Below are 26,523 nucleotides of genomic sequence, written 5' to 3' on the forward strand. Positions count from 1 at the left end.
CTCCCTTTTTGCAGCAGTGGGAAGTGATTTTCTGCAGGGCTGGGGAATGTGTGAGAATTAAGAAAGTACATGTTTTTTTCTTCTCATCAGTGTGTGTGAGAGAGAGAAAGGGGGGGGGGACACTCATTTTTCACTTTCATCTCAACTTAATTATACCATAAAGGTAAAGGTAAAGGTACTCCTGCCCGTACGGGCCAGTAGTGTCCGACTCTAGGGTTGTGCGCCCATCTCACTTAAGAGGCCAGGGGCCAGTGCTGTCCGGAGACACTTCCGGGTCACGTGGCCAGCGTGACAAAGCTGCATCTGGCAAGCCAGCGCAGCGCACGGAAACGCCGTTTACCTTCCCGCCAGTAAGCGGTCCCTATTTATCTACTTGCACCCGGGGGTGCTTTCAAACTGCTAGGTTGGCAGGCGCTGGGACCGAAAGACGGGAGCGCACCCCGCCGCGGGGATTCGAACCGCCGACCTTTCGATCGGCAACTCCTAGGCACTGAGGCTTTTACCCACAGCACCACCCGCGTCCCAATTATACCATACCCATGACTAAATGTTCATTTTCTCCTTTCTGTGCAACATGGTGCTGACCCAGTTCTTAGACCAGGATAACTTATCTGACAGCAATGAGGTCAGATTTGAAATGAAGACTAAACTGTAATGTGGGCACAACTGGTGATAACAGCGACATTATCAGATCCCAGACTTGATCAGAGAACAGCAGCAAAACTAAGCACCCGGCAAATTTTAAATAGAAATCACCAAAAGCCAATCACCTTTGGTTTGAATTCCATTGTCTTTCCTTGATAAAGTACAACAGAATATCAATCAAACATATGGAATGTTAAACATTGCCAAAAAGAAATTTCACTAAAGTTTGCCTTTTCCCCCTTTTCTTTTTCATATATATATATATATTTTTAAAACCACACATACCAAGATCAGTTGGTTCTGACAAAGCCTCCTGATAAATACTTTATTAAAATAGTATAGGCCATTTTTATTTATTTCACATATGTAGTAACCCGGCCAGTCTCCCATGCATGGTGTTAAACTGTAATAGAATATACAAGTTACAAGAAAGGATATTCAGACTAAACTTTCAACAAAACAATCAGACAGTAAGAGCTGTTCCACAGTGGAACAGACTCCCACAAGAGGTCATAGAATCATAGAGTTGGAAGAGACCACAAGGGTCATCAAGTCCAACCCCCTGCCAAGCAGGAAACACCATCAGAGCACAGGTGATGGACTCTCCTTCCTTGGGAGGTTTTTAAGCAAAGATTGGATGGCCATCTGTCATGGATGCTTTAGCTGAGATTCCTGCATTGCAGGAGGTTGGACGAGATGACCTGTGCGTCCCTTCCAACTCTAGGATTCTATTGTAACACACCACAGTGCAACAATATTTGGAATCAACGTTAAAAAATAATAATCACTAAATGAATTTTGAAGTATTTTTTAAAAGAATATTAAAGTTGGTTTCCTTCATTCTAAACATTACAGTAGTGTTTTCTGCACTGCCTCTGGAGAAGCCTCTGTGGGTGTCATGGAAGAATTGTATTCTTCAGGCACACACTCAGCCCACACAAGGGGCTGGCTAGGCCTGTTGAACCATAGGAGGCAACTGCACGTTACTGAAGGTTCACCCTACAACAAACACCCGGCACTCCCTTTTGATCATAACAACCAAACAGCCCTGCCACATCAGACCAAAAGCCAATCTAGTCCAACACCCTGTTTCCCACAGTAGGCAGAGTCAGGCGCTTGTCTGCAAAGCCATAGACTTCACAGGGAAAGGTTTGAATTTGATAACAAGCTGTGTTTGGGGGGGACGATTGTCTTGTCACCTCTCATCTCAACCAAGCTTCCCTTTCATACAGCTTCAGAACTATACAAATACTAGAAAAGGATACAACTTCACTCATGTTGAAACTCCTGAACAGCAGGACAAAATAATGCTTCTTACACCACTACATGCTACACCCTTGGTTAAGCGATTTACAAGAACAGCCAGTTCAGCCAAGTAATTGACAAATGTCGTCACAAACATACAGCCTTCCAAAGCCAGCCTTATGTTTCAGGGTGTGCGCTAACCTCACCGCAACTCAATTTCAAGCACACCTCTGAGGAGCAGCGATAGCAGAGGGATTCTCGGAGACGGTGTCTATATTAAGTTCTGCACCACTTGCATGTCACAGGACAATTTGTTCCACCGTTAATTAAAAGAAAGATGGGGAACCTGTGATCCTCCAAATGTTACTGGATTTCCAGCATGGCTGGAGGTTGTGTTAGGTAGTATGTTTGAATGTTGAATATGTAAGTGTATGACTAGAACCGTGGTTCCGAACATGGGGCACATGCCCCACAGGGGGGGCAATTTGGAAGTTTGTTTAGACCAAGTTAATGGCCTTTCTCCATGTGAATAGGAGTTCACTTTTTGAATAATAAGAATTATATGTCACGGGGTGGGGATCAGGATGCTTAGGTGGGGCATGGCAAAAAAAAAGGTTGGGAACCACTGGTCTAGAGACGATGGATAGAACAAACACCGTTAGCTGTACTGCTGGATAAGTATTTAATGGTTATTGTATTTGCATTTGTTTAAAAAACCAATACAATTTTTGGAGTTTTTTTGAAGAGTGGAGAATGGTACTGCTTAACAATAATCATCAAAATTGCCTCACCGAACTGGAATAAAGTCCATCTAGTCTCCCTCAATGACTAGCGAAACCCTGCTGGGAAATTCCCCAGCAGGGACCAGGCACAATGTTAGTAACTATTTCGGTTGTTTGTCTTCAGCAGCCAATAATATGTCTGCACAAAGATACCCAGCCTGTAAACAAAAAGTTCCATTTTGTCATCATGACTGATGGCTTTTGACAAATTTATACAAAACAGGTCACTGGATGGCTGGTTTGTGGGAAAGTAATTCCTTATGAATTCTCTCAAGAAGAAGAAGAAGAGTTTGGACTTGATATCCCGCCTTTCACTCCCCTTCAGGAGTCTCAAAGCGGCTAACAATCTCCTTTCCCTTCCTCCCCCACAACAAACACTCTGTGAGGTGAGTGGGGCTGAGAGACTTCAAAGAAGTGTGACTGGCCCAAGGTCACCCAGCAGCTGCATGTGGAGGAGCGGAGACACGAACCCGGTTCCCCAGATTACGAGACTACCGCTCTTAACCACTACACCACACTGGCTCTCTCAACACAAGGCAGGATTAGTTCCTGCTCTAGTCTTCCCTGAACCTACTGGCAGTTTCACTAGGACACATGGCTTCGACAGTTCAAGCGCACCAACTACACCAATACAAAGTGTTAAAAATTGTGGGTCTCTTATACATGGATAGTGCACAGGGGGGATGAGTGACTAGTGGCAGCTGCGAGCAGGAGATTTTGAGTGGCAATTGGGCGGGTGACTGATGCCTGTGGCAAGGGCTGCTTGCGATTGGCTGTTGCTGCAGCAATTTGGCGGTCAAGGTGTGCGATTGGCAGCAGCGGGCGGTTGAGCGTTTTTCGGCAATTCCCCCCCCCCAAAAAAGCTTAACGACTCTGGGCAATCTCCCCCCATTTTCTTAATTTGGAGTCCCCCAAAACAGGGGTCTTATACAAGGGAAAATATGGTATGCATTACAAGTTCTTCACTGCCTATTATTGGTTCCTGTTTGCAAACAACTTTCAAAAGCAAGCCTGCAGCTAAATATTTACACTTGTGGAATTTTAAATTTATCTCTGTAAACTCTCTTATCAACTATTGCAAAAGGTACGGAGCTGAATACCAAACCAACTCCTCCCCCACTCAGGACTCAACATGACTAGGGTTACAATACCAGAGAAACATGTCTGAGTTCCAGGAAAAGGCATTACAGGTACCTAAAGTCCTCCCACATCTTAAAATGCAAATAGCATGGCTGGTTGGAAAAGATATACAACCAACTGCCTCACCCCAAAGCACACAGAGGGGTGTAATCAGAGTTCCTCCAGGGTGCTATTCCGCTAAGTTTCACTCAGAGCTCACCAAATGAAATTAATGGACCTAACTTAGAATCATAGAATTGTAATAGCTGTCAACTTTCAGATTTGAAAATAAGGGATCAGCAGCCTCGAAAATAAGGGATCAGCGTAGATATCTAACAATCCGGGATAGCAGCGGGAAATGGTGCTGGAATAAGGGAATTTCCCTCAAAAAAAGGGAAGGTTGACAGCTATGAGAATTGTAGAGTTGGAAGGAACCTCGAGGGTCATCTAGTCCAGCACTGCAGGAAGATGCAGGCAGCCTCTATGAGGAACTGAACCCATGACCTTGGAGTTATCAAGCACCACACTCTAGCCATGGTCAGATCACTTCCTGGTGCAACTGGACTTTTAATGTTTAACAGACTATTGCATTTTAATATTCTGTTGGAAGCCGCCCAGAGTGGCTAGGGAAACCCAGCCAGATGGGCGGGGTATAAATAATAAATTATTATATTAATAATAATTGGGAGTTAACTAATTTCATTTTTTTTATAAAATATTTATTAGCATTTTCAAAAAACACATAACAAGCAAAAAACCAAAAAATAAACAAAACAAAAAACACAAAAATACGTAATATTCAAAACTAAACACAAAAAAGAAAAAATAGAAAAAACACATAAAGTTTCTGTTACTTGTAATTCTTAACCTTATTTCTCAGACCTCCTCACACCTCCCCTTCTTATATTCCAATTTAAATTGTCAATTCAGCAAGTCCTTAATTCTTTACCTTAGCTTAAACATTTATTCTAACATACTATTATTTTATTTTACTTCTTTTTTCCATTTCCTCAATTTATTTTTAGCAACCTTATTTTCAATTAATTTAAAAAGAAAAAACCAATTTTACCTTTTTAAAATTGTAGATCAATACTTATACCTCATTATTTATTCTTAGACCTTTTTCCTAAAGTCGACCAAAATTTCCCTTCCACGATTTACCCAAATTCCTTACCACTAACAAAATATAAAAAGCAAATTATCCTTATGTACCCTTTGGATTCCCAACCTCCACCCACCCTTTTCCCGGTTCCAGTCCCCAACCAATAACCGTCAGTCTTTATGTTATTTATTTAGCCTGGAGATCTCACGTCCGAGGCCCTTATATCTCTCTCAGTTCCTTTCTGCCAGTCTCTTTGATAGTCTTTGATATTAGGCCCCAAGTCTCGGAGGGGCTCCGGCCCAACAGAATCCATGTTACTTCCAGCCGGTCCTCCATCCTTAAAAGCAAAGCCTATGGGGTGCTCCAACTCTTGTTGGGAGTTAACTAATTTCAGTGGGGCTCCTCTGAGCAAAACATTATCAAATACTTGTTGCTCAGTTGGACTTATGAGTACAAAACTGTAATGCAAGTGATTGGAGGGGGGGAGTATATGCATGAGAGCCTCAATCCGTGGAAACAAATGAGTTCCAGAACGCTTGAGTAGGATCAGGTTGTGCATACCTACAGAAATCCAGTATAACCCCAACAACCTGGGGATGATGCATAGATGTGTGTGGGTTGGGGGTGTGCGCACGTGACCCACATTGGTAGAAACTCCTGCTGTGCACGTTGTCATTATTATTATTCTGGATTAAATTTGTGCTCCGCCCTTTGATGCGTAAATGTCAGGGCGGCGCACAACAGGAAAACCACAAGGTTGTTGCAGCCACCGCAAAAGGCGAAGCGGCTGGCGGGCTTCGGGCAAGAGGAGAGACCACCTCGACCTCCGGCAAAGCAAAGCGACGAATCTTGTGGTCTCACTGACTCGCACCCTCCACAGTGCGGTCCCACTGCCGCCCTCGCCCCCCACAACTGGCAGCCCAAATTTAAGGGGAGGGGGGCGCATAACGCTTCTATACATTGCTACATATACGCGCGCGCACCGTTAAGACTTAGGCCCCGGGCCCCGACCTCTTACCAAAAGCTGGAAGGAGAGGGCGGGTCGTCGTCGCTGCTGCTGCTGCTGCTGCCACCCGCTTTCTCGCGCCCACCCCGCGCTCTGCAAACACAGGAAACCGAAGCCTGGCGGTGGCGGTGGCGGAGACGGCGGCAGCGGCTGAGGTTCGTGCGGCCGCGGGAGATACTTATAGGCGAGGAGCGGCAGGGGCGGGGCAAGAGCGTGACGGGCAGGCCTGGAGTCCACTGGCTGGGCGGCGAGGGGGTCGGCCCACATCGGACGGGATGGAGATCCCTATGGAACGGGCGGTGCATGTCGGGAATGGGAGGCCTCCGTTGCCGAGCGCCTTTGGGGGCGGGGCTCCCGCTAAGGGGGAAAAGCCGCGCTCACAACACAAGGCGGCCGGCCGGCCCTGCGAGGCAGGCCGCTCTGAGTTTAGCGGGGCTTAGTGTCTCGTGGGTGTGAGGATAAAAAGGGGGCCGCCTTGAACTTCTTGGCGGAAGAGTGGGCTATACCTGTAATAACAACAACAACAATTGTTATTATTATTATTATTATTATTATTATTATTTGCAGTAATAATGATAATACATCCTAATAATAATGATTTACATCTTATGCTCTCTTAAAATGCGTTTTTTGTGGGGACAGCCCTATTGGTTGTTTTTGTTTTTATTTTGTATTTTGTGGTTTTATATCTTGATTTTATTCTTTGACTCGCGGGTATAGGACGGTGTATAAACTCAATAAATGATGATGATTTCTGAAATCAGTTTATGAGTCTTGCTCACAGCACGATCCCTGTGTATATTTTAATACATTGAGTTCCATGGGAAACGGGGGGGGGGCATTTTTATTTTCACAACCCTGTGAAGCAGGTTAGGCTGAGAGAAGGTGATTGGCCCAAGATTACCCGCTGGGCTTCATGGCTGAAGTGAGGATTTGAACTCGGGTCTCCCAGGTTCTCCTCAAACATTTTAATCACCGGTCACGCGGATTGGCACAGCCGGCGCCCTATCATTAGACAAGAGTGTGGAGGCTGTTCTCAGGCAACTGGTTTTTTTAGGGAGGGTAGGATTTTGTCTCTCAGCTTGGCTGGCCTTCGGTATTGTTATGTACCTTGATTTGAAGGTGAGGGGCCAGTTTGCTGTTCTGCCCCAGAGAACAAAATGTCTTTGGACAGGTCTAGAGGTCATGTGGCTCCACTACACAATATACTTCGAAAACATTTGAGAAGTTTCAGTGACCTCTGCTGGATGAAAACTGAAATTCCATTTGCTGGAGAAGGAAGTTTCAGTTCAAAACATATTTTTAATTTTTAATCTCTCTTTCGCCCTTGCGCCAACTTTTCTTCCCAGCTTTACTAACCATGGCAAACTCTTTTTGTTTTAGCAACCCTGAACAATTTAGTGTCATCAACCTGAATAACTTGGGACCATTCATTTCAATGGGGCTACTCTAAGTAGAATTTAGTCAGATACTACCTAAAAGCATCACTAGCTCAGATGCTACTTCACTTTCACTACAAGCTTATGATATTGTTATGAGTTTGTAGGTACTAGACATTCCTAGTACTCCTGGCTCTAGAATTTAATTAAAGCTTGATGTTAAGAATAGGTGCCAGACTCCTGTGTATTAAGCTGTGTGCAATACACTTTTAATCCCCTGGAATTAGAAAGCTAATTAAGGATTAAAAAGCCAATTAAATTAGGGTAAGCTTCATTGTGAGATGATAGTTTATGGAACGAGCCCTTCAAAGAGACTGTGTGAGATAGCAAATGGCTGAGGCCTCTCCCTCAACTCAGAGTTAGACAATAAAGCCAGATTTTAGAGAGGTTTAGAGTGAGAAGCAATGTGAGTTAAGGATTATGTGACTGGGATGCAAAGCAGCAAGCAGAGCATAATGTCTGCTTGAATCCAGGGTTACAGCTATGGGAGAAGCAAGACTAGGCATAGGCAAACTCGGCTCTCCAGATGTTTTGGGACTACAACTCCCATCATCCCTAGCCAACAGGACCAGTGGTCAGGGTTGATGGGAGTTGTAGTCCCAAAACATCTGGACGGACGAGTTTGCCTATGCCTGAGCAAGACCCTCTTGGGATGTTAATCCTTTAACTCCTCCATCGTAGGCTCAGGTTGTATATATGTGTAAATAAACCATATATCATAAAAACAACACAGTCTCCGCTGTGCCTCATTTCTGAAAGGAAACACAAACCATGGGTAAGCTTGCTTGGAACCCCTGGAATCTCACACCACTCAGAGATTGGGGTAGCATGCAACAGTATTTTGCAAGCCACACTCAGCACTCTGCAATGGAATGAAAATCCCAAAATACATGTATACACAATGGGACAGTAGTGGGTGCATATCTTGTGTTCATGGACACACTTCACCAGAATCAAATGGGCTGGAGTGTAACACTGGGCAGCAGCAGGCTATCTGATCATTATTCCTGTCCATGCCCAGCCAATATAGTACTATAACCCAGCCTGATATTGTACTATAACCAATGAAGTTGTGTCCTGTTTTGTACCCATAACTAAGACCTGCATCTGCACCATACATTTAAAGCACTTTTATACAACTTTGAACAGCTTCCCCCCAAAGATTCCTGGGAACTGTGGTTTGTGAAGGGTCCTGAGATTTGTTGTAGAGACTCTTATTCCCTTCCCAAAACTACAGTTTGACAGAGTAGCTTGTCAATCTTGCTTCCCAGGGAACCCTGAGAATTTTAACTATGAGGATGCAAGAAAAAGGGCCATGCAGCTCATAGTTAAACTCTGGCATTCGCTACCACAACATGTAGTAATTTTCAACAACTTTTAAAGCTTTAAAGGAGAATTAGGAAACCTCATGGGTGGAGGGAAGTACTGGGCTGTGGGGGAGGGAGGTGAAGGGATTAATTGAAATTGCTAAAGACTGGTATAGGATTTAAGAGATTTAAATTTTTATATTCTATAAGGAAAGCAGAAAGCAACAAGAAATATCAAGTAAAGGTATCGGAGAGATCAGTGTAAATGAAAACATGAGACTTACGGTTTTGTTACATATGATTTTATTTTGGAGTTGTCTGTTTATTTTGGACTTGTTTGTTGTAAAGAATGTATATTATGTGAATAAAATAATAAAGGATTTGGAAGTGCTGGGGGGGGGGAAGAAACCTCATGGAAGATGAGGCTATTAAATACTACTTGTCATACTTGTTCCCATATGATGAAAACATCATCAATATAGTGTTACCACACCTAAAGTGATTGCAAAAATGGATTGCAAGAAACAAAAATACATTTAATATCAATGTCCTCTGTAGAGATTAGTTTTCTAAGACAACAATGTGTGATCTCAGCCTCAGTCCAATTAAAACATGATGGCATCATCATCTGATCACCATCCACATAAGAAGCAGAGAAGGACACTTTTGTAGCTATCTGCTAGAATTTCACATGTGCAAACACCTGGTGCACAATAAAGGCTTTCCCTCCAGTTACTTCTGAGTAGTAGAGATCATTCCAGGGGTCAGGGATGATGGGAACTCTAGTCCAAAAACAGCTGGAGACCCAAGTTTGGGGAAACCCTGATCTGGGAAGTCTTGAGCAACTGGAGAAAAGGCAGAAGCTCAAATCATTGGAAGTAGGAGTGGGAAACCCCTTCAGCTATCAGGATCACTCCCCCATCTAAAGAACTGGGCGGATTTCCCTCTCCTCAAGGCACTCGCAAGGCAAAGAGGGAGAAAGCAAAGAAACTTCGGCTACGTTTCAACTCCACGGGCTACTCTACCCGTGGCCCTATCTCTAGACACTTCGAACGCCTCCTTTCTACGTAACGGGGGCGCGGCCATCGCGGACGTGCGTGCTCGCGTCACTTCCGCACGGGGTCAGCCGCCTTGCGAAGGGTTCGCCGACGTGGAGCTGACGCCGCTGGGTCCTTGTGCCTGCTGGTTAGTGGCCACGTCTCCCGGAAGATGGATCCGGGGAGCCCTGGCTAGACTGCGGCCTGGGCAGGAGCTGCTGCCGCTGTCGGCTTCTGACCCGCCTCGCTCCTTTCCTCGGCGTCGAAGGCCCAGCGTGGGCTCCTCGGCTTCGGAGACCTGGGTAGGAGCCGGCATGGAATGAGGCCGCGAGGGTAAGCAGAGGCCTACCTGGGAGCGGGGTTTGGACCCCTAATAGTAACAATAGCAATAGCAATAACAACAGTAGCAATAATAATGGTAATAATAATTGCAATTAAGTTTTCTACTGTGGTTGTAATTTTGCTGTGTCTTGTGGAGCGGCTAGTACCGCGCGATTGCGACTTTATTTGTTGTTTATGATTACACCGGCGGTTTATAGTCTTCATTTTCGCCCCGCTCTCCCATTTCATCCCCACAACGGCCCGGCGAGGTAGGTTAGGCTGAGAGGCTGGAAATCAACCCGTGGGCCTAATGGTTGAGTGGGGATTTGAATCCTGGTCTTCCAGGTCTTAGCCCGACATCATCATCATCATCATCATCATCATCATCATTATTACTACTATTATTAATTTCTTTAAGCCCCCTTATAATTGTTATTATTCATTTATTTACAGCCCACCTTTCCCTCTGAAGGCTTTAATCACTATTTTGCACTGGCTCTTCTCTCTCTCCCGCGAATAATTAATGTTGGCGGGAGAGAGAGGAGAGCCAGTGTAAAATAATAATAATTATTATTATTTAATTTATATCCCGCCCATCTTGCTGGGTTTGCCCAGCCACTGTGGGCAGCTTGCAACAATATATAAAAACACAACAAAGCAACAAACATTAAAAAACAAAAGATCCTATACAATCAACAAACCAACCAACCAATAAATCAATAGAAACCAATGATAACAACAATAACAATAATAAAAATATTAAACAGTTTACACTTATACCCAAATTAAAATAACCGCCAACCCCAACTAAACATTTACCCAACATCAACCGGACAAAAACAAAACAGAGGAACCAAAATTAGAACCCTTTAAAACATTTTAGTCAGTTGCCCCAACTCAAGAGTTGTTCCAGCAATGTTCTTCTGGCCTCTCAGGAGCCTCTTTTAGAAAGGACACAGTGGCTTCAAATCAGTGTGAAGGTAAGTAGCCTGTTAAATGTGAACTAAGTTGAGATTTAGCAGGTGAATTCCGCCCGTAGAGAACTGCAGCAGAGAGATTCTGCCCTCCAAAAAAAGAGATTATTGTTGTTCAGCTGGAAAAGGCACAGGAGCCTGGCCACACAAAATTTTTAAAAAGGTGACAACCCTGCCGTGATGGAATTACTGCCATTGTAGAACTGTTCTTTGTTAAAGAGGTGAGGTGGTTTGCATAGAGAGGAATGTGCGGGTCAAATATAGAAAGAAATAGGTAGGAAGAAGAGGGTTGGGAGCTTTGTGGAATTTACTGGCTGCAGTGAGGGCATGGAGCAGAAATTAAGGTAATATCTCTGGGAAAAGATGGAGCCTTTGGCAGAGCAGGATCCGATGAGCAAGATTAAAATTTAAAAGGCAAACAAATAGAATAGGAGAAAATGAGTATTATTGATTGACTGACTGACTGGAGTTTGAGCAAATAACAATGCACATCTCAGTATTTATGCCAACCCCTGGCCCCACCCACATGTTGTTTTTATTTTTGAAGCATGTTCCTCATGTGCACTAGAAGAAACACCCACACAATTTAATCTACATAGCAGGCAAGGGTTTGCCAAGGTTGTGGCTTTCTAAAAACAAAACAACAACAAAAAAACTGGTTGTAGAGTGCTATATATTTAGAGATAACTTGGCTGTGGTTTTTCTTTCTTTCCACAAAATGTGTTGTTTTTTTCCTCCAGATTTGCAGTAGCAACCATCCCCAGGCCTGGAATACATTTATGTAAAACATGAGTGGAGCAATCACTGGCTGGCAGCTGTTTTCATGATGGTAGAGGTTTAAAAATCTGCTGCCATGATCCAAGGATTTGGTGTTGCCTGCCTGTTTCTGTGATTGTTTTCACACATTTGCCTCCTTGGATGAACGTCATAGCAAGGGGGAGACTAACTTGGCCCCATCCATTGGGTAGAGGAGCAGCAGTATTTCCCCACACTCTATAAATAATAAAATTATTATTATTATTATTATTAAACCACTCTGCTGTGACTTTCTAAATTTTGCTTGCTTCCCTCTTCGTTCTCCATCCTTTTCCCTTTTGTATCATATTTATTGGATTGTGAACCTGCCAACAGGGGATCTCTTATGTTTTAATAGCTGTATAACACTTAGAAAGTTTTAGGTTCTTTAAAAGTGTTTCCTAGAGAAATGTAACATTTTTATTGAGGCCAGAATTGCTCATATGAATAATAAATTATTGTGTGGATGGACCCTAGATGATGTGTGGTAGCTCAGCCAAACAAACTTATTAATATTTTTGACTGATCTTTATTCGTATTTCTGGTCACATTTTCCAGCAGTGGGGTAGATGAACTTGTCATATATAAATACTTAAACCAGTACTGTTTTGTAGCCTCCTTCCTTGGAGAAAACTGTTTGGCATTTGAACTGATGTAATATAGAATTCTACTTGGATTTATTGTAAATAAAAAGGCTGATATGTCCAAATTTGTCTCTGGCACAGCTTCCATTGATTTCAGCATGACTTGTACAGAAGAGCTTCACAGTGAATTTTGTCTTGTTGTGTAAATCTGTCTGCCATTTGTCTGCTTTTAATAATTCTCAAAATCCATATATATACCTGCAAGCACCAAATGTTATGTCATTGCATCCAATACACATGTTTACAGCCAGATCTTCCATAATGTCATAGAAAGTAGTGATTTGTGGAGCAAAAGGAATGCATGGCTGAGCCAAGATGTATCTTTCTTCATCGCATAGCTTATGTCCCCATAGTCCAACTCCACCAGAACAGTCAAGGTCACAAAATTGTAGAGTTGGAAGGGGCCATGTGGATCTTCTAGTCCAACCCCTGCAAAGCAGGATATTTTTTTTGCCCAATGTGGAACTTGAACCCACAACCCTGAGTCTCATGCTCTGCCAACTAAGCTATACTTCTCCCCCACTCGTCCCTTTTGCTCACTGAATAGGACATTCTTTCTTTCTGTGTGATTGAGTTAGATCTGTGTTGAAACCCATGGATTTTCTCCCACAGCCTATGTCCTGTAGGGCTGCCTCTAAAAGTACTGCTGAGTGAAATGGAGATGCTGTCCAGGCATTGCCCTTCTGCCTGACACTTTCATTGAGGATATAATTTTAAAGAGTAAGAGAAATGTTAACTTGGTGATTTGTTGGGTTCCAGCTCCGGTTTATGTGGTGATGGAACAACTTCCTCCACCAAGCTCTACAAAATTGACTTTGTGTGGCAACCTGAAGGAAATACCAGCTGAATGCTTTAGTTAAAGATAATAATAACCTATGTGTGATCTAAAAATCCCATTGTTTGACTCTTCTCTTCTCCCACCAGGGCGGATATTGGATCTTCAAATTCCATATATTTTTTTAACTTTCATTATGTCTTGGTTTGCTGACTTGGCTGGAAAGGCAGAGGACCTTCTCAACAAGGTGGATCAAGGTGCTGCGTCTGCTTTGAGCAAGAAAGAGAGTTCTGGCAATGCAAATTACAGCAATAGCACCTTGGATGATGTCGGCGAGTTCCCCAAAGTGCACCAACAGACCCGGGATCAGCAGTATCCAGCATCATCTAAGTCTGGCTTTGTCTCCTCGGCAGCAGATAATATTAAACATCAAAAGGCAACAATCCTGGCAGGAACCGCCAATGTTAAAGCATCGTCCAGGATAGCCATGGAATCTTCCCCTTCCACAGAGGCAGCATCCATGCCCAGACCGTCTTCCCAGTTTGTGAGAAGGAAAAAGTCCGAACCCAACGACGAACTCCTGTTTGACTTTCTCAATAGCTCTGAAAAGGAACCAAATGGGAAAATGGACCTTAAGCGAGAGAAGAGCAGAGCAGCTGCTTCTCAAAATCACTCTCGGACTTCAAGCATCAGCTCCGTGTCGGCAAGTTCGCAGAGTGTCAAAACTGGTGAAGACGCTTCCGTTCGGAGTCAAGGCAATGGTAGTTAAGCATAACTACAGAGGTTAAGGAATATGTTAAAGTGTGGTAGTGGTGAGAGGATTCTGGGCCTTTATTATGATGATTACATGGTGCAAATTCTGATTTCTGTGTTATTAAAGGATTTTATTTTAGGATTTTTCTGCTTGCCACTTTGGAGGGGGAACCCCCTAAAGGTGGTTTCACAATTAAATTAGTAAAACAAATTAAAAAGATACAGTTCAGCTCATCAAAACAACAACTTAAAATAACTTTTCTACAAGCCATCGATAAAACAGTAGCAGCAGTTAAAACTCTGGATTGGAAATACAGACCAGCATCATTATTCAATAAAAAGGGGTTTTCAACAGTCAAACCCTTTTAAAAACAATAGGTGAGGAAGCCAAACAAACATCCCAGAGGAAAAAGTTTTACTGTGATGGGGCCACCACTGAAAAGGCCCTGTCTCTTGTGTCTTCTAGCCTGTTAGGTCTTACCATTGACCCATGTGAGTGGCAGAACCCACAGAGTTTTCCTCTGCAAGCTTTATTGTAGTGAACAGGAGCTGTTCCTTTGTGTGCTTCCCATTCATTTCATTATACTGGAGATCTTACTGGGAATTTGCACCCTGTGGCCCTGTTTCTCATTTTAATTCTGAGATCACCACCTCCCTTTTCCTCTTGGTAGGCCCAGCCTTCACCATGCATAAGTGTGCACAAATATTCTGCATGCAGTTTTGCACTTTCATTTGGCTTTCATTTTCTCTCCCATGTTGCATTTCCTACCATGCAGAGAGCTGAATGCAGGAATCAGGATACCACGTTCTGGCTTTTGCCTAGCATCTGTTTACTGTGCCAGTGAAAATTAGGTTAGGTTTTGGGCTTTATTTTGGTTCGCACATTAGAAAAAATTAGATGGGGCATCCTGTTTCACACGTGTCTCCTGCATGGCGGGGATCATCATTTTGGATTTTAAAAAGATGCCAATGTGCTCCCACAAACCCATACTGAACAGTCGGTCAGGCTGGTGGGGTGATGAAAATGGTCAATTTTGATGCACATAGTGATCATCAACCTACACCAGTCCTATGCAACTTTTGGCCCACTGAGTCTTGCACATTCGACCAACAGGGCACAATTATTAGGACAGGGCCATCGAAAACAGCTCCACTCCTCAGGTGATTGGAATTGTGTGGGGCTTGAACACCCAAACAGGGCTATGGAGTAAGGTGGTATCTTTGTATATGTGGCAGTAATGTAGACATTTTAAAAGAATAAATATCTGGTGTGTCTGACTGCTATGGCAGATAATTGTATTTCATTAGACTACCTGGGAGTCAGTACATAGGAGCCTCTGTGAGGCTTGTTTCTGAGCAGACAGGCATGGGATTACGCTGTTCTGTTCATCGTAGAAAGTAGGTCTGCAAGGATGTGCTTGCTTTAAATGTGGCTCTCTGTACAGATACTCTGGATAGTTCCAGTTCTGGACTGGAGACTGATGTGGATGTTAAAAAAGACCCATTGCCAACTGCAGAAGCAAACCCCAGCCTCGCACCTAATGATGGGAAATCACACGAGTTGTCCAATCTTCGCCTTGAGAATCAACTTCTGCGGAATGAAGTGCAATCTTTAAATCAAGAAATGGCATCATTAATTCAGCGAGCCAAAGAAACGCAAACAGGTAGAGGATTTATAGCTTTGACATTTCAAGCTATTGGCACCTTTGGAAATAATTGAGGGTAATACAGCAAATGTTTGGGAATGGTACTAAGATAATTTATGTAAAGCCCTCTGAATACTTGAAACATGTTTTAAAAATTCCAAGTATTATTACTGATATGGGGTTGGATCCAGAGTTCCCATTGGAGGAAATAGCAGGGACATATTATACTGACATATACTCCCTCCTGAATGTCTTTGCTGGATTCTCCACACCAGTGAGAACCTTGTTTTGTATTTTTACAAGTGTCTTCAGTCCTTAAGTCTTTTTTTTACACATTTCTATTGTTTTGCTTAATAATATTATTTATTTCAGGTAGTTATAGGCCCCATTTCCTAACTGTACTTAAGAAATTGGTAACCCTGGGTTTCGTCCAGGCTTAACCCTCCACAAACAGAAGGGCTACTTCTGTCCATGGATGGCTTTTGATCCAGTGTGGTGAAAGAAGCAGGGCAGTTGGGGGAGGCCACGTTTGTCCCCAGCAGCACCCACTGCACTGTTTGAAAGGGTTCCCCAGTCTTCCATAGCAGATTTTAGAAGAAGCTTGAAGGGATGCTCTTCTAATTGGGAGCTGACAAAAGCATCCTCCCTCTTTTTGTCGGTGGGAGCAAAGTCTGGATACAAGTCGGTGGTATCCAAGAAACGTGTCCTGATAGTGCAGGGATTTCCACTGGTGCAATGCAGCTTCCCGTCTCCTTTCTCCACACCCTCCCCACATCTGCTCTGGGGGGCTGGAGAAGGTTCAGAACAGATTAAGGAGGAGGAGAGGGGGAGTTCCGTTGCACAAGTGGAAATCCTTCTGCTGAAGAGGCATGTTGATTTGAAACTGCCCAGTATATCTGAATTGGGACAATGTGGTCAAACACTGCTTATTTACTTTCATATTTAGTATTCTAATTTCTAATCACTGGCAAAATCATGCTACACAAACTAACGATACAAACAACCTTGTCAATCACATTGATGTCTGCTGACTTAAACTTTTGCAGAATTAAACAATGCCCGAGCAAGAGTTGAAAAGTGGAATGTTGACCATTCAAACAATGACAGGCTCGTTCGGGAACTTCAAGCTCAAGTGGATGATCTGACAGAAGCCGTTGCCGCCAAGGATTCCCAGCTGGCTGTCCTGAAAGTGAGGTTACAGGAAGCTGATCAGCTTCTCAATTCACGTACTAAAGCATTGGAAACAGTGCAGAGTGAAAAATCACGGTACTAATCTATTCCTCTTGCCTTATTATTTTTTTTAACTAGAGCAGGGTTTCCCAAACTTGGGTCTCCAGCTGTTGGACTACAACTCCCATCATTCCTCCTAGCCTGCAGGACCAGTGGTCAGGGATGATGGGAATTGTAGTCCAAAAACAGCTGGAGACCCAAGTTTGAGAAACCCAGAATTAGAGAAATCAAGGTCTTTAATGTATCCCTGTTGTCTGTTAATGTATCCCTTTTGCTTATAACATGATTTTTATATCTCTCAGTATCTGATCATTGGCTTTATCCTCAAAGGCATCAGTCGGATTGCTTCAGCTGTACTTCTTCTGTCCATAAAGGAGAATGCTCATTATATGCTGTGCTGAGGGCCTGATTCAGCTGATACATTTAGTGCTGTCAAAGCTGCTGCCACAACTACTACATTTGCTTCCATGTGGTTTGGCCAGCTTGCATGATTTTGAAACCTAATCTGTGACATCTGCAGGTGTGGTTTCGAACCATGGAATCTGCCCAAACACTCTCTGTGGATATCTTACTCATGTCCCTTGTGATGTGGGAGCCACCCCAGAACCGTGGCTCATTTAAATAGGGCCTAATTTTCACTGGAATGTGCAACTCCTCTCTGGAGGTGGAGAATGGGCGGCTCCTGAAAGCCCATTGGCTGAAATGCATCAATCCAGGCTCTTTCAGGGTTTCTAAGGGGGTGATGTGAGCTCATTGCACCTCTTGTTTTTCTCAATAACAGCAGCATCATTTAGTGTTGCAAGCTGCTTTTTAAGCTCCCTGAGGTATTAAGGCCCAGCTCATTATGTAGTACCAGTGACTGTTACTTAGAAAACAGAACAGATGGGAAATCTGTTTGCATTCTCTGCATTGGGAAGTGTTCAGTTTTAAGGTGGCTCTTCCTCCTTCATTGGGTTTGTAGAAACTGGGCTGAATTCAGACAAATTCTTAGAGGTTAAGGCTCTCAGTCATTGCTAGTGATGGTGGCAATACGTTACCTCTAGTGTTTGAGGTGCCATGCGCTGGAGTACTTCTTGTGAGGGAACAACAGCAGGAGAGAGCTTTTGTCTTGCGTGTGGGTTTCCCAGGTGCATCTGGTTGATTCTCAAGGGAGACCAGAGACTTTTAATCTGATCCTGCAGGAGTCTTGTAAAGTTGAGTTTTTCTTCTCTGGAACAATGAAAGGAAGCAAAGAACCCAAATGCAGTCACTGTCCTTGTCAAATAACTAATTTTCCTTTGAACAGGCAAACAAACTTGAAAATGTAGTTGGTAGTTTGTTTGCCTTGAGATTACAGTGGTACCTCGGGTTACATATGCTTCAGGTTACATACGTTTCAGGTTACAGACTCTGCTAACCCAGAAATAGTGCTTCAGGTTAAGAACTTTGCTTCAGGATAAGAACAGAAATCGTGCTCCAGCGGCGCGGTGGCAGCAGGAGGCCCCATTAGCTAAAGTGGTGCTTCAGGTTAAGAACAGTTTCAGGTTAAGAACGGACCTCCGGAATGAATTAAGTACTTAACCCGAGGTACCACTGTAATTTTCCCTTTATAAACTTTGAAAAAACACAGAGAGGGAAAGTATGCAATATAACATTTGGCTCGGTGTCTTGTTTTGTTTTTAATTGAGACTTCTTTTTTGTGGAAGCTAGGCACTAAACTAGAAGAATACTGTGGAGGAAATGTTGAATAGAACGAGAGGAAGGAACCTCTGGCCTGCAGGCCAAGTTTGGCCCAGCTCAGGTCCCAATTTGTTCAGTGAGGCTTTCCCCCTAAACTGCATCCACCTGCTGTCATGTGTGGGGCAGGCAGAGATGCAGCTGGATCATTGTGAAAAATAGGATAATGCAGCATGGCTCATGTCACTGCCCGTCAGCTGATGTCTGTTGACTCTAAGCCTGCTAGACCTGCTGTGCAACAGGCTTCCCTATGGGGAACATGGTTGCGCAGCTCATCCCTTCAGAAAGCAGCTTTGCCCGCCATGTGCTCAGCATTGGCAAGCATAGGGCGGGCAAAGCCCCTTCCACAGTGGTTCCTAAGTGCTTGCGCAAGGGCCTCCCATGGGTGGGTAGGATAAAGCACCAGTCAATTGTCTGGCACCATAATGCCATCACGTGATTGGCAGGTGAGTTGTCGCACCCACCTGTCAAAGTTGGCCTGCTGGATAGGGGACAAATAAGGATCTGGTCCACAACACACACACAAAAACTTCTACTCCCAAAGTAGAAGTAATTTTACAATACTGTGGAAAAGATGGCATTACTATGGATTGTGTCTTGATATTCTTCACATCTTGTTTCACTAAACCTTTGCTGTCTTCCTCTCCAGAATAATACAGGATAACAGCGAAGGGAACAGCCTGCACAATCAAGCTCTCCAGACTCTTCAAGAGAGATTACATGATGCAGAGTCTGCGCTCAAACGGGAGCAGGAAGGCTACAAACAAATGCAGGTTAGAACAGCAAACTTGGAATCTGGTGCTTCACTTCAGTGACTGAGGAACTGCAATTGACAGAGTGCAGTAAAGTGCCTTCAAATCTTGGCGATGCTTCTCCTCCCTAAGCACCCCTCATGCAGAGTCTGCCCATTTGTCCACCTAGCTCAGTATTGTTGACACTGACCGGCAGCAGATGTCCTGGCTTTCAGACAGGAGTCCATCTCAGCCCAACTTGTATATAGATTTTATCTCTTAATTATGAATGGTTTGTGTAATAGGTTTTTATTATTTGTAAACTGCCTGGGAGCCTATTTTGTTACTAAGAGTTATATAGACTTAATAAGAAACAATAATAAATAATGCCTTGCAACTCCAGGGATTGTACCTGGGACCTTTCTGTGTGCTGCCACGGAGCTACAGCCTTTGCATATGTGCATTATAGTTATAATTAGTTGCTATGGAGCAGGATCACCTACCTACCTTCCTTCCTTCCTTCCTTTCTTTCTTTCTTTCTTTCTTTCTTTCTTTCTTTCTCTCACACCCTCCAGAGCCAGTTTTCAGTCCGCAGGGGATAGCTGTGGGGGAAAGGGGTAGAATCAATGCCACCAACAATGTCCCTTCCAGTTTTCTCATTTTTTCTCTGCATCTCTTTTTATTGTTTTGAAGTTGTGATAAACATTAACCTTTCCTTTGCAGAACGAGTATGTGGCTCGTCTTGGTAAGTTGGAAGCTGAGCGTCAGAATTTGGCTGAAGCAGTTATTGCAGCAGAGAGGAAATCTGCAGAGGAGAAGCGGAGGGCTGATGAATTTCAGCAGCAAGTCAAAATGGCCAAGAGCGGCTTGGAGTCTGCTAGGCAAGAACTGGTAGACTACAAACAAAAGGCTACACGCATTCTCCAGGTGAAGCAAATTTAATGGATCAAAATTCATACCTCCCCTCCTTTTTATCGCTTTAAAAATTAAAATGTTCATACGAGGTAACCCAAGCCTTATCCGCAAAGATATGCATGCAGTCATGTTTTACTGATAGCTGGGGCTGCTAAGAAGAATCTTCAGGTGTTATTATTATTTACTTACGTACTTATGTACTTACGTACTTACGTACTTACTCACTTCACCTTTTCCCCGATGGGATTCAAGGTATCTTACAGATAAACTTAGGAGCTGCTAAAAACCTAGAAAAAGCAGTAATTAAAAAACAAATAAACATTGACAAACATTGAACAATATACATATAGAAAATCTATTTAAATCATACCAATAATTATAATAAAACTAGCATGTCAGCACCCCTTTCATCGAAAGCAGTTGTTTCCCAGCTATGGGGTTGGTTGGCAGGAACACATAACTAGTTACAGAGTTAGTATCCCTCCAAGTAACAGCTACTGAGAATGAACAACAGGGAGCTGCCATCACCTTCAAGTCCTGCTGCTGCCAGATTCAAAGTGAGCCCTTCTAGGGTAGTAAATGTAAGGTTTTTTGGGGTTTTTTAAAATGTGTGTAATCAAGCATAGATTCTGGTGATTACTTTGCAATTTCATTACCATTACTTCTATATGTTAGGTTGTTTTATGCATGGCTGTAATGTTCATTTTTGTAAAATAAAAATAAAAATTAAGCAGCTAATATAGATAAGTAAAATTATGTCTTAAATCTCAGTCGAAAGAGAAGTTGATAAACAGCCTGAAAGAAGGGTCTGGCATTGAAGGCCTGGATAGCCAAACCACAAGCATCATGGAGTTGGAGGAACTAAGGCACGAGAACGATATGCAAAGGGAGGAATTGCAAAAACTGCGGGGGCAGATACAGCAACTGAGGACAGAACTGCAGGTATTGTAACATCCGTAGCTGCTGCTGCTGCTGCTGCTTCTTCTTCTTCTTCTTCTTCTTCTTCTTCTTCTCCTTCTTCTTCTTCTTCTCCTTCTTCTTCTTCTTGCCCTCTTGCTTACTACATAAAATATCTCAAACCAATTTACATTTTTTAAAAAAGAGTTTAAAACAAACACTGAAAGGAATAAAATGATGGCATATACCAGAAGTGCTCATCCTGCAGTAAAGGACAAAACCCAACTCACCTACTAAAAAATGGAACACCACTACAGGCTAGCATGTTGTCATACAATTTGATCCCCATTAAGAACCAAATGCCTGGGGAAGGTCTTAACATATTTTCCTGTTGCCTAAAAGTTGGTAGTGTTGGTGCCAGGCGCACTTCTCTGTAGGTAGCCGGGGTGGCATCAAGGAACAGACCTGTTCTGCTTTGCAAGGGGTCAGAAATGCAGGGTCCAGGTTGGTTAATGTGGCACAAGAATCATGAGCAGAGGAAACTGCCTTGCACCAAATCTTGGCTGTTAGTCTGTCTCGTTTAGTATTGTCTACACTGAGGGCCAGTGGCTCTCCAGGGATTTGGGCAGGCCTCTTTGCCAACACTGGCCTAAAGATGTTGGAAGTTTAATTTTTTTTATTGACTGAATAGGGCTTGGGGAAGAGAAAGAGAACTGCCGTGGGGCTCCATTGAGAGGAAAGGCAGGATATAAATTTAATTTAACAACAACAACAGTGAGAATGGCTGGGGTGTTGCTTTTGAAGCAGGATGTGCCCGATTCACATCTTCTCTCAGCTTTAAAGCTTGTAAAGTGACACATGAGCCAAGCTCCCTCAGTCTAACTTAACTCGCAAGGTGGTTATGTGAGGATAAAATAGGATAAGCATACAAAGGAAGGAAAGTGTTATTACACAAATGTGAGAAATAAAATTCATCTGCACTTCCCCAGTGCTACCTTCTTGCTCATTAAATTAAACCAACCCTATCTTTGGCCCAGTGCTTCAAGGTGGCTGCACCCATTGGCTACAGGTGCTTCCATTTGAGATCTTGCGGGGAGACAGGGCAGGATGCATAGAGAAAGAGAGCGTGAGAGATTGAGTGAGTGTGTGTGTGTTCATCTGCCACCTTTCCATAGGATATAGGACTGGGCGCCTCCAGCTACTGGCAGAGAGATTTGAAGCATTGGCCACTATAGATTAAAAGATAGAAGTTCAGAATACACAGAGCAGTAGAGCTGGAAGAGACTTCACATGACATCTGGTCCACCCCACTTTCAGTGAAGGAAATCCATTACAGTATTGCAGCACTCTGATTAGCGGCTATCTAGCTTCTGCTTAATCTCTTAGGCAAGAAGTTGGCCTTTTCAGTACTCTAGTGAAGCACCACCAGCACATCACTCAAGAGACTGCATGTGCAGTTAGCCACACTTCTCCATAGTCTCTGGAGTTGCTCCCAGTGGGACTGCCTTGGCACATAAGCCAACTGCTGAGGAGGAAAAGTGTTGTGTGTTGCAAGGTCCACCCTGCAGTTATCACACGCAACCAGTCGTGGCTGGTGAGGTGATGCTAGTGGGGCACCGTCGCTCTCCCAGTTTCCCAGCACAGGGAGTTGCTGGTGCTTACTAAGAGGGGTCTTGTGAGAAGCTTGGCTCTGTGTGCTATGCTTGCTCCTGCTCATTGCCATTTATGAAATTGCATACATAAGTAACATTTCCTTATCATACAGGATATGGAAACCCAGCAGATAAACGAAGCCGAGTCCACAAGAGAACAGATTCAAGAGTTGCAGGATCAAATTGCAACACAAAAAGCATCCAGGCAAGAAGTGGAAGCTGAACTAGAGAGACAAAAACAGGTAAGTGTTGGAGAGAGGTTATCGTTTCACCATACTTAAATATTTCCTGCCACCCAGAACTTGGAAAAACTATTTTGGCTGGTGAACTGCATGTCTTTCTGAGGGAATTGAGGAAGGTGTGATTAACAGGTGTTTATTGAGCCTACTGAATGATGTCTGTGGAGCAGGACAGGATTATAACTTTTTATTAAACAGACTTTTTAAATTAAAAATCTTCTAGAATTGCAAGGATTTGAGCCTCTCAAATGTAGGTGGTCATTAAACTCCCTGAGCCCATAAAGACCCCGGCTACCAAACCAAAATCTAGACAAGACGAAGAAGTGCTGTTGGTTTGGATTAGGTTCTTGGAATCTCGGAGTAAGTGTTCAGCCATTTTGGATGGGGTTGCATTCTCCTCTCAAAATCAAATTAAACCACCAGGGAGTGTTCCTAGATCCAGTCTTCCTTCTGGAAGGTCAGGGAGGTTGTTGGCTGTGAGTGCCCTTTCCTTGAGAAGCCACAATCTGGCCAGAGTCATTCATGTCCAGGTCACTTCCACTTTGGATTACTGCAATGTGCTGCGTTTGAAGACTGTTTGGAGCTTCTGTTTGTTTTGCACATATGAAAGTATATTTTGCACATTTGCACTAGTTGCCTGTTCACATCAGAGTGTTCGGTTTGATCTTTAAAAGCCCTAATCTTGGTAGAACTCCAACTGCTTCTATAAAGAGCCAGCGCAGTAGATAAATACTGTTGTGAATGCTACTAAATGATACACTGCACTGGTCCTGCAGGCAGGGACATGGAGTGCTTACCACCACAGCTATGGTGTTCATACATTAATGGAAATCATGGTGTGCTTTTGTACATAATTTTGATGTTATGAACCCTTGAAGAGGTCAATGAAGAGCCCTCAAAAAAAGTTGTAATCTAACCTGATTCGAAAGGTCCTGTCAATGCTCACTTGGAAACAGATCGGTTTCCCTGTATCTCATGAATCTTTCTCGTTTGTTTTTTGTTTTCATCATGTGTATTGTGAGATGAAGACAAAGTCACGGGGAGTGAAAAAGGTTTAATTTGCTTTACCTCGTTGGAACTCTCCATCTTGCAGGATTACTTGTCCTTCCAGAAATTCCATATTAACTAGAGAGTGGCAGGCTGAACTAATGAAAAGGCAAAAGATCTACGTTTGCTCTCGGAAGGCGGCTGCATAATGTTTATTATTACAGTATTATGAAGCCATATGGTGTGCCCTGTTGCAGTTTGATGGACAGTCCGTTTTTAGCCTGTGCTTTGGCTCTGAGGTGGAAACTCTTAAATGTACCCTGGCTCATCCATTTGAATGGGCTTGTTTTAGCACATGAGTGTTGGGTGTAATTCGCTTCAGCCTTCTTGCTTGTTATTTCTAAGCAATACTTGGGTTAAATAATTTGAAAATGAGGATGAAATCTGCCAACAGTGTAGTTCTGCTTTATAGTCATTAAAGAGCACTTACTGTACATGTCAGGTAGGTGCCATCGCTCTTGTCTTTTTGGCATCTGTTGAAGACTTTCCTGCTTCAGAATAGAGATCTTTCTCAGTCCGTATTGGATTTGAAAATGATGTTTAATGCATTTGAATGGCTTTTGTTCATTTGTATGTGCAAACAAATTTGAATTAGGTTTTTATATAAGTAGTGACTTTTAATTGTATGTATATATGCATCTGTTCATAAATGAAATAATAATCGCAGTACTGAACACAAGGGTATGCAGCCCTTGATCCACTTACCACATGTGACCAGAGAGGCACTTGTTGCTTAAGTAATGCCTTTCTAGACTGCAGAGTAAGTCTGGAATATGTAGTGCAAATTCCCTCGTAAGCAGGCATGGGGAACCTGTGGCCCTTCAGATATTGTTGGAACTAAAGCTCCCATCAGTCCCACCCCAGCCATGTTAATTGCATGCAAGGGGGAATGCCAGTTCACTCAGGCCTGTTTCCATAATAGATGTCCTCTCTGCTGAGCTGGTTGCTCAGCCGTCCAGTCCTTGTGAAGTGATGGGCCTTTCAAATAGACTGGCAAGGGTCATATGCCTTTTTGGGAGAAAGTGGAACACTTTGGAAATCTAGGAAAGTGTTGTGAGCACCACCAAATTCTTATTTCACCGGAGAAAAACTGGAGGTGTTCAGAATCCCTCTCCTAAACAGGCAAAACTCCCATACACACACACTCCCAAAGTGCAGGTAGCCACTAAACTCCCACTCTCTACCTGACAGAGTGCTATAGTGCACTTTTGGAACCATACAGACTATTTTTTGGGCAGTATTAATATTCCAAGAGGCAGCCCCACATTTGATGTACTGGGTAGCCTGGGGTGGCCCCTGCCAGTTTGGTGGAGGGGGCTTCTGTCCATACTCTTAAGGGCCAACAATGCCAAAACACTTCTCCACAATCCCCATCCTTAAAACGCATCATTATGGATCTCCCAGGCCCATTTCATTCAAGGTCTTCGTCCTGTGTCATACTCGTGCTATTTCACAGTGCCCCGAGTTGTAGTTTCCAAGAAGAGGCATGTTCTGAAAAGGGCCCCTGATCAAGTTCTGCTCATTTGTTTCCGTATTCATACCCGGAGGATGTTGCTAACAGGCTTGGGAGTCTGTAGGTGTCTCTGTCACCATGCAGAACTCACATCAGATGAAGCCAGTGTGCAAGGAATGCGAAGAAATGAGGCAGGGGAACATCTAGATGTGAAACGTCAGCTTTTCACCACTAAAGAAACAAAGTGTGTTGGAGCTGTTCCCCCCTTGTACAATTCTTGTGTGATCAGCCATTCATCTATATGGCTGGCACTGGAATCATTGTCCATAATTTTATTCAGCCTTGGATAACCTTAACATGCTTTTTCTCAACTCTGACATACCCTTTCAGCTGTGGATGTGGAAACAACAATCCATTGGTAAAAAGCAAAGGGACCTGGTAGTGGCATAAGGAAGCAGATTTTGCTTAACCATCATTGCTGGATACATTTCTTTTCCAGGAGCTACGTTACACTGAAGAAGAACTGTACCGGACAAAGAATACTCTGCAGAGTCGGATATCGGACAGAGAAGAGGAAATTCAGAAGCTGAGAAACCAGGTAACTTGAGTAGACTTTAATTCTTTTCATAAGAAGGGGAGAAACATGTAAGCCCCTTGACTTCCTTGGAAGAAAGGTGTGATGTAAATGTAGCACAACAGAATCATTAGCCAACGTACTGCTGGTAGATGCTGGAAGAAACCAAAAGCTTCCTGTGAAAGCACATAAATGCTTTGGATGTGAGGGATGCTGGCATCACACTGGCCTGGCACCACAGTGGGACTGCTCCAGATGTTGGGTTGGTATTGGTTTTTTTGGTTTTTTTTTTAAAAAAACAATTATATTAAATACAGTGGTATCTCGGGTTAAGTACCGTTCTTAACCTGAAACTGTTCTTAACCTGAAGCACCACTTTAGCTAATGGGGCCTCCTGCTGCCGCTGCGCCGCCAAAGCAGGATTTGTGTTCTCATCCTGAAGCAAAGTTCTTAACCCAAGGTACTATTTCTGGGTTAGA

At 43.4% G+C, this 26,523-nt stretch overlaps 2 protein-coding genes across 4 annotated transcripts in view; one reads left to right on the forward strand and one right to left on the reverse strand.

The window, feature by feature from the left end:
• Nucleotides 1-6,199, reverse strand: part of LGMN (legumain) — a 31,716-nt gene extending 25,517 nt beyond the window's left edge. Inside the window, exon 1 of the mRNA XM_083617631.1 lies at nt 5,912-6,199. The gene's annotated coding sequence lies outside the window, so the exon portion shown is untranslated. The remainder of the gene's footprint in view (nt 1-5,911) is intronic.
• Nucleotides 6,200-9,618: 3,419 nt separating this feature from the next.
• Nucleotides 9,619-26,523, forward strand: part of GOLGA5 (golgin A5) — a 496,232-nt gene continuing 479,327 nt past the window's right edge. For all 3 annotated transcript variants that reach the window (XR_014548075.1, XR_014548076.1, XM_083613800.1), the window contains exons 1-9: nt 9,619-10,015; nt 13,341-13,952; nt 15,390-15,608; nt 16,637-16,856; nt 19,186-19,309; nt 19,991-20,194; nt 20,954-21,124; nt 22,845-22,973; nt 25,970-26,068. Coding sequence is in view for 1 of the 3 variants with exons in the window: in XM_083613800.1 (XP_083469926.1) it covers nt 13,388-13,952; nt 15,390-15,608; nt 16,637-16,856; nt 19,186-19,309; nt 19,991-20,194; nt 20,954-21,124; nt 22,845-22,973; nt 25,970-26,068 (1,731 nt within the window). In the remaining 2 variants the exon portion in view is untranslated. The remainder of the gene's footprint in view (nt 10,016-13,340; nt 13,953-15,389; nt 15,609-16,636; nt 16,857-19,185; nt 19,310-19,990; nt 20,195-20,953; nt 21,125-22,844; nt 22,974-25,969; nt 26,069-26,523) is intronic.

This window comes from Podarcis filfolensis, assembly GCF_964270895.1.
Source record: "Podarcis filfolensis genome assembly, chromosome: 1".
NCBI classification, from domain to species: Eukaryota; Metazoa; Chordata; class Lepidosauria; order Squamata; family Lacertidae; genus Podarcis; species Podarcis filfolensis.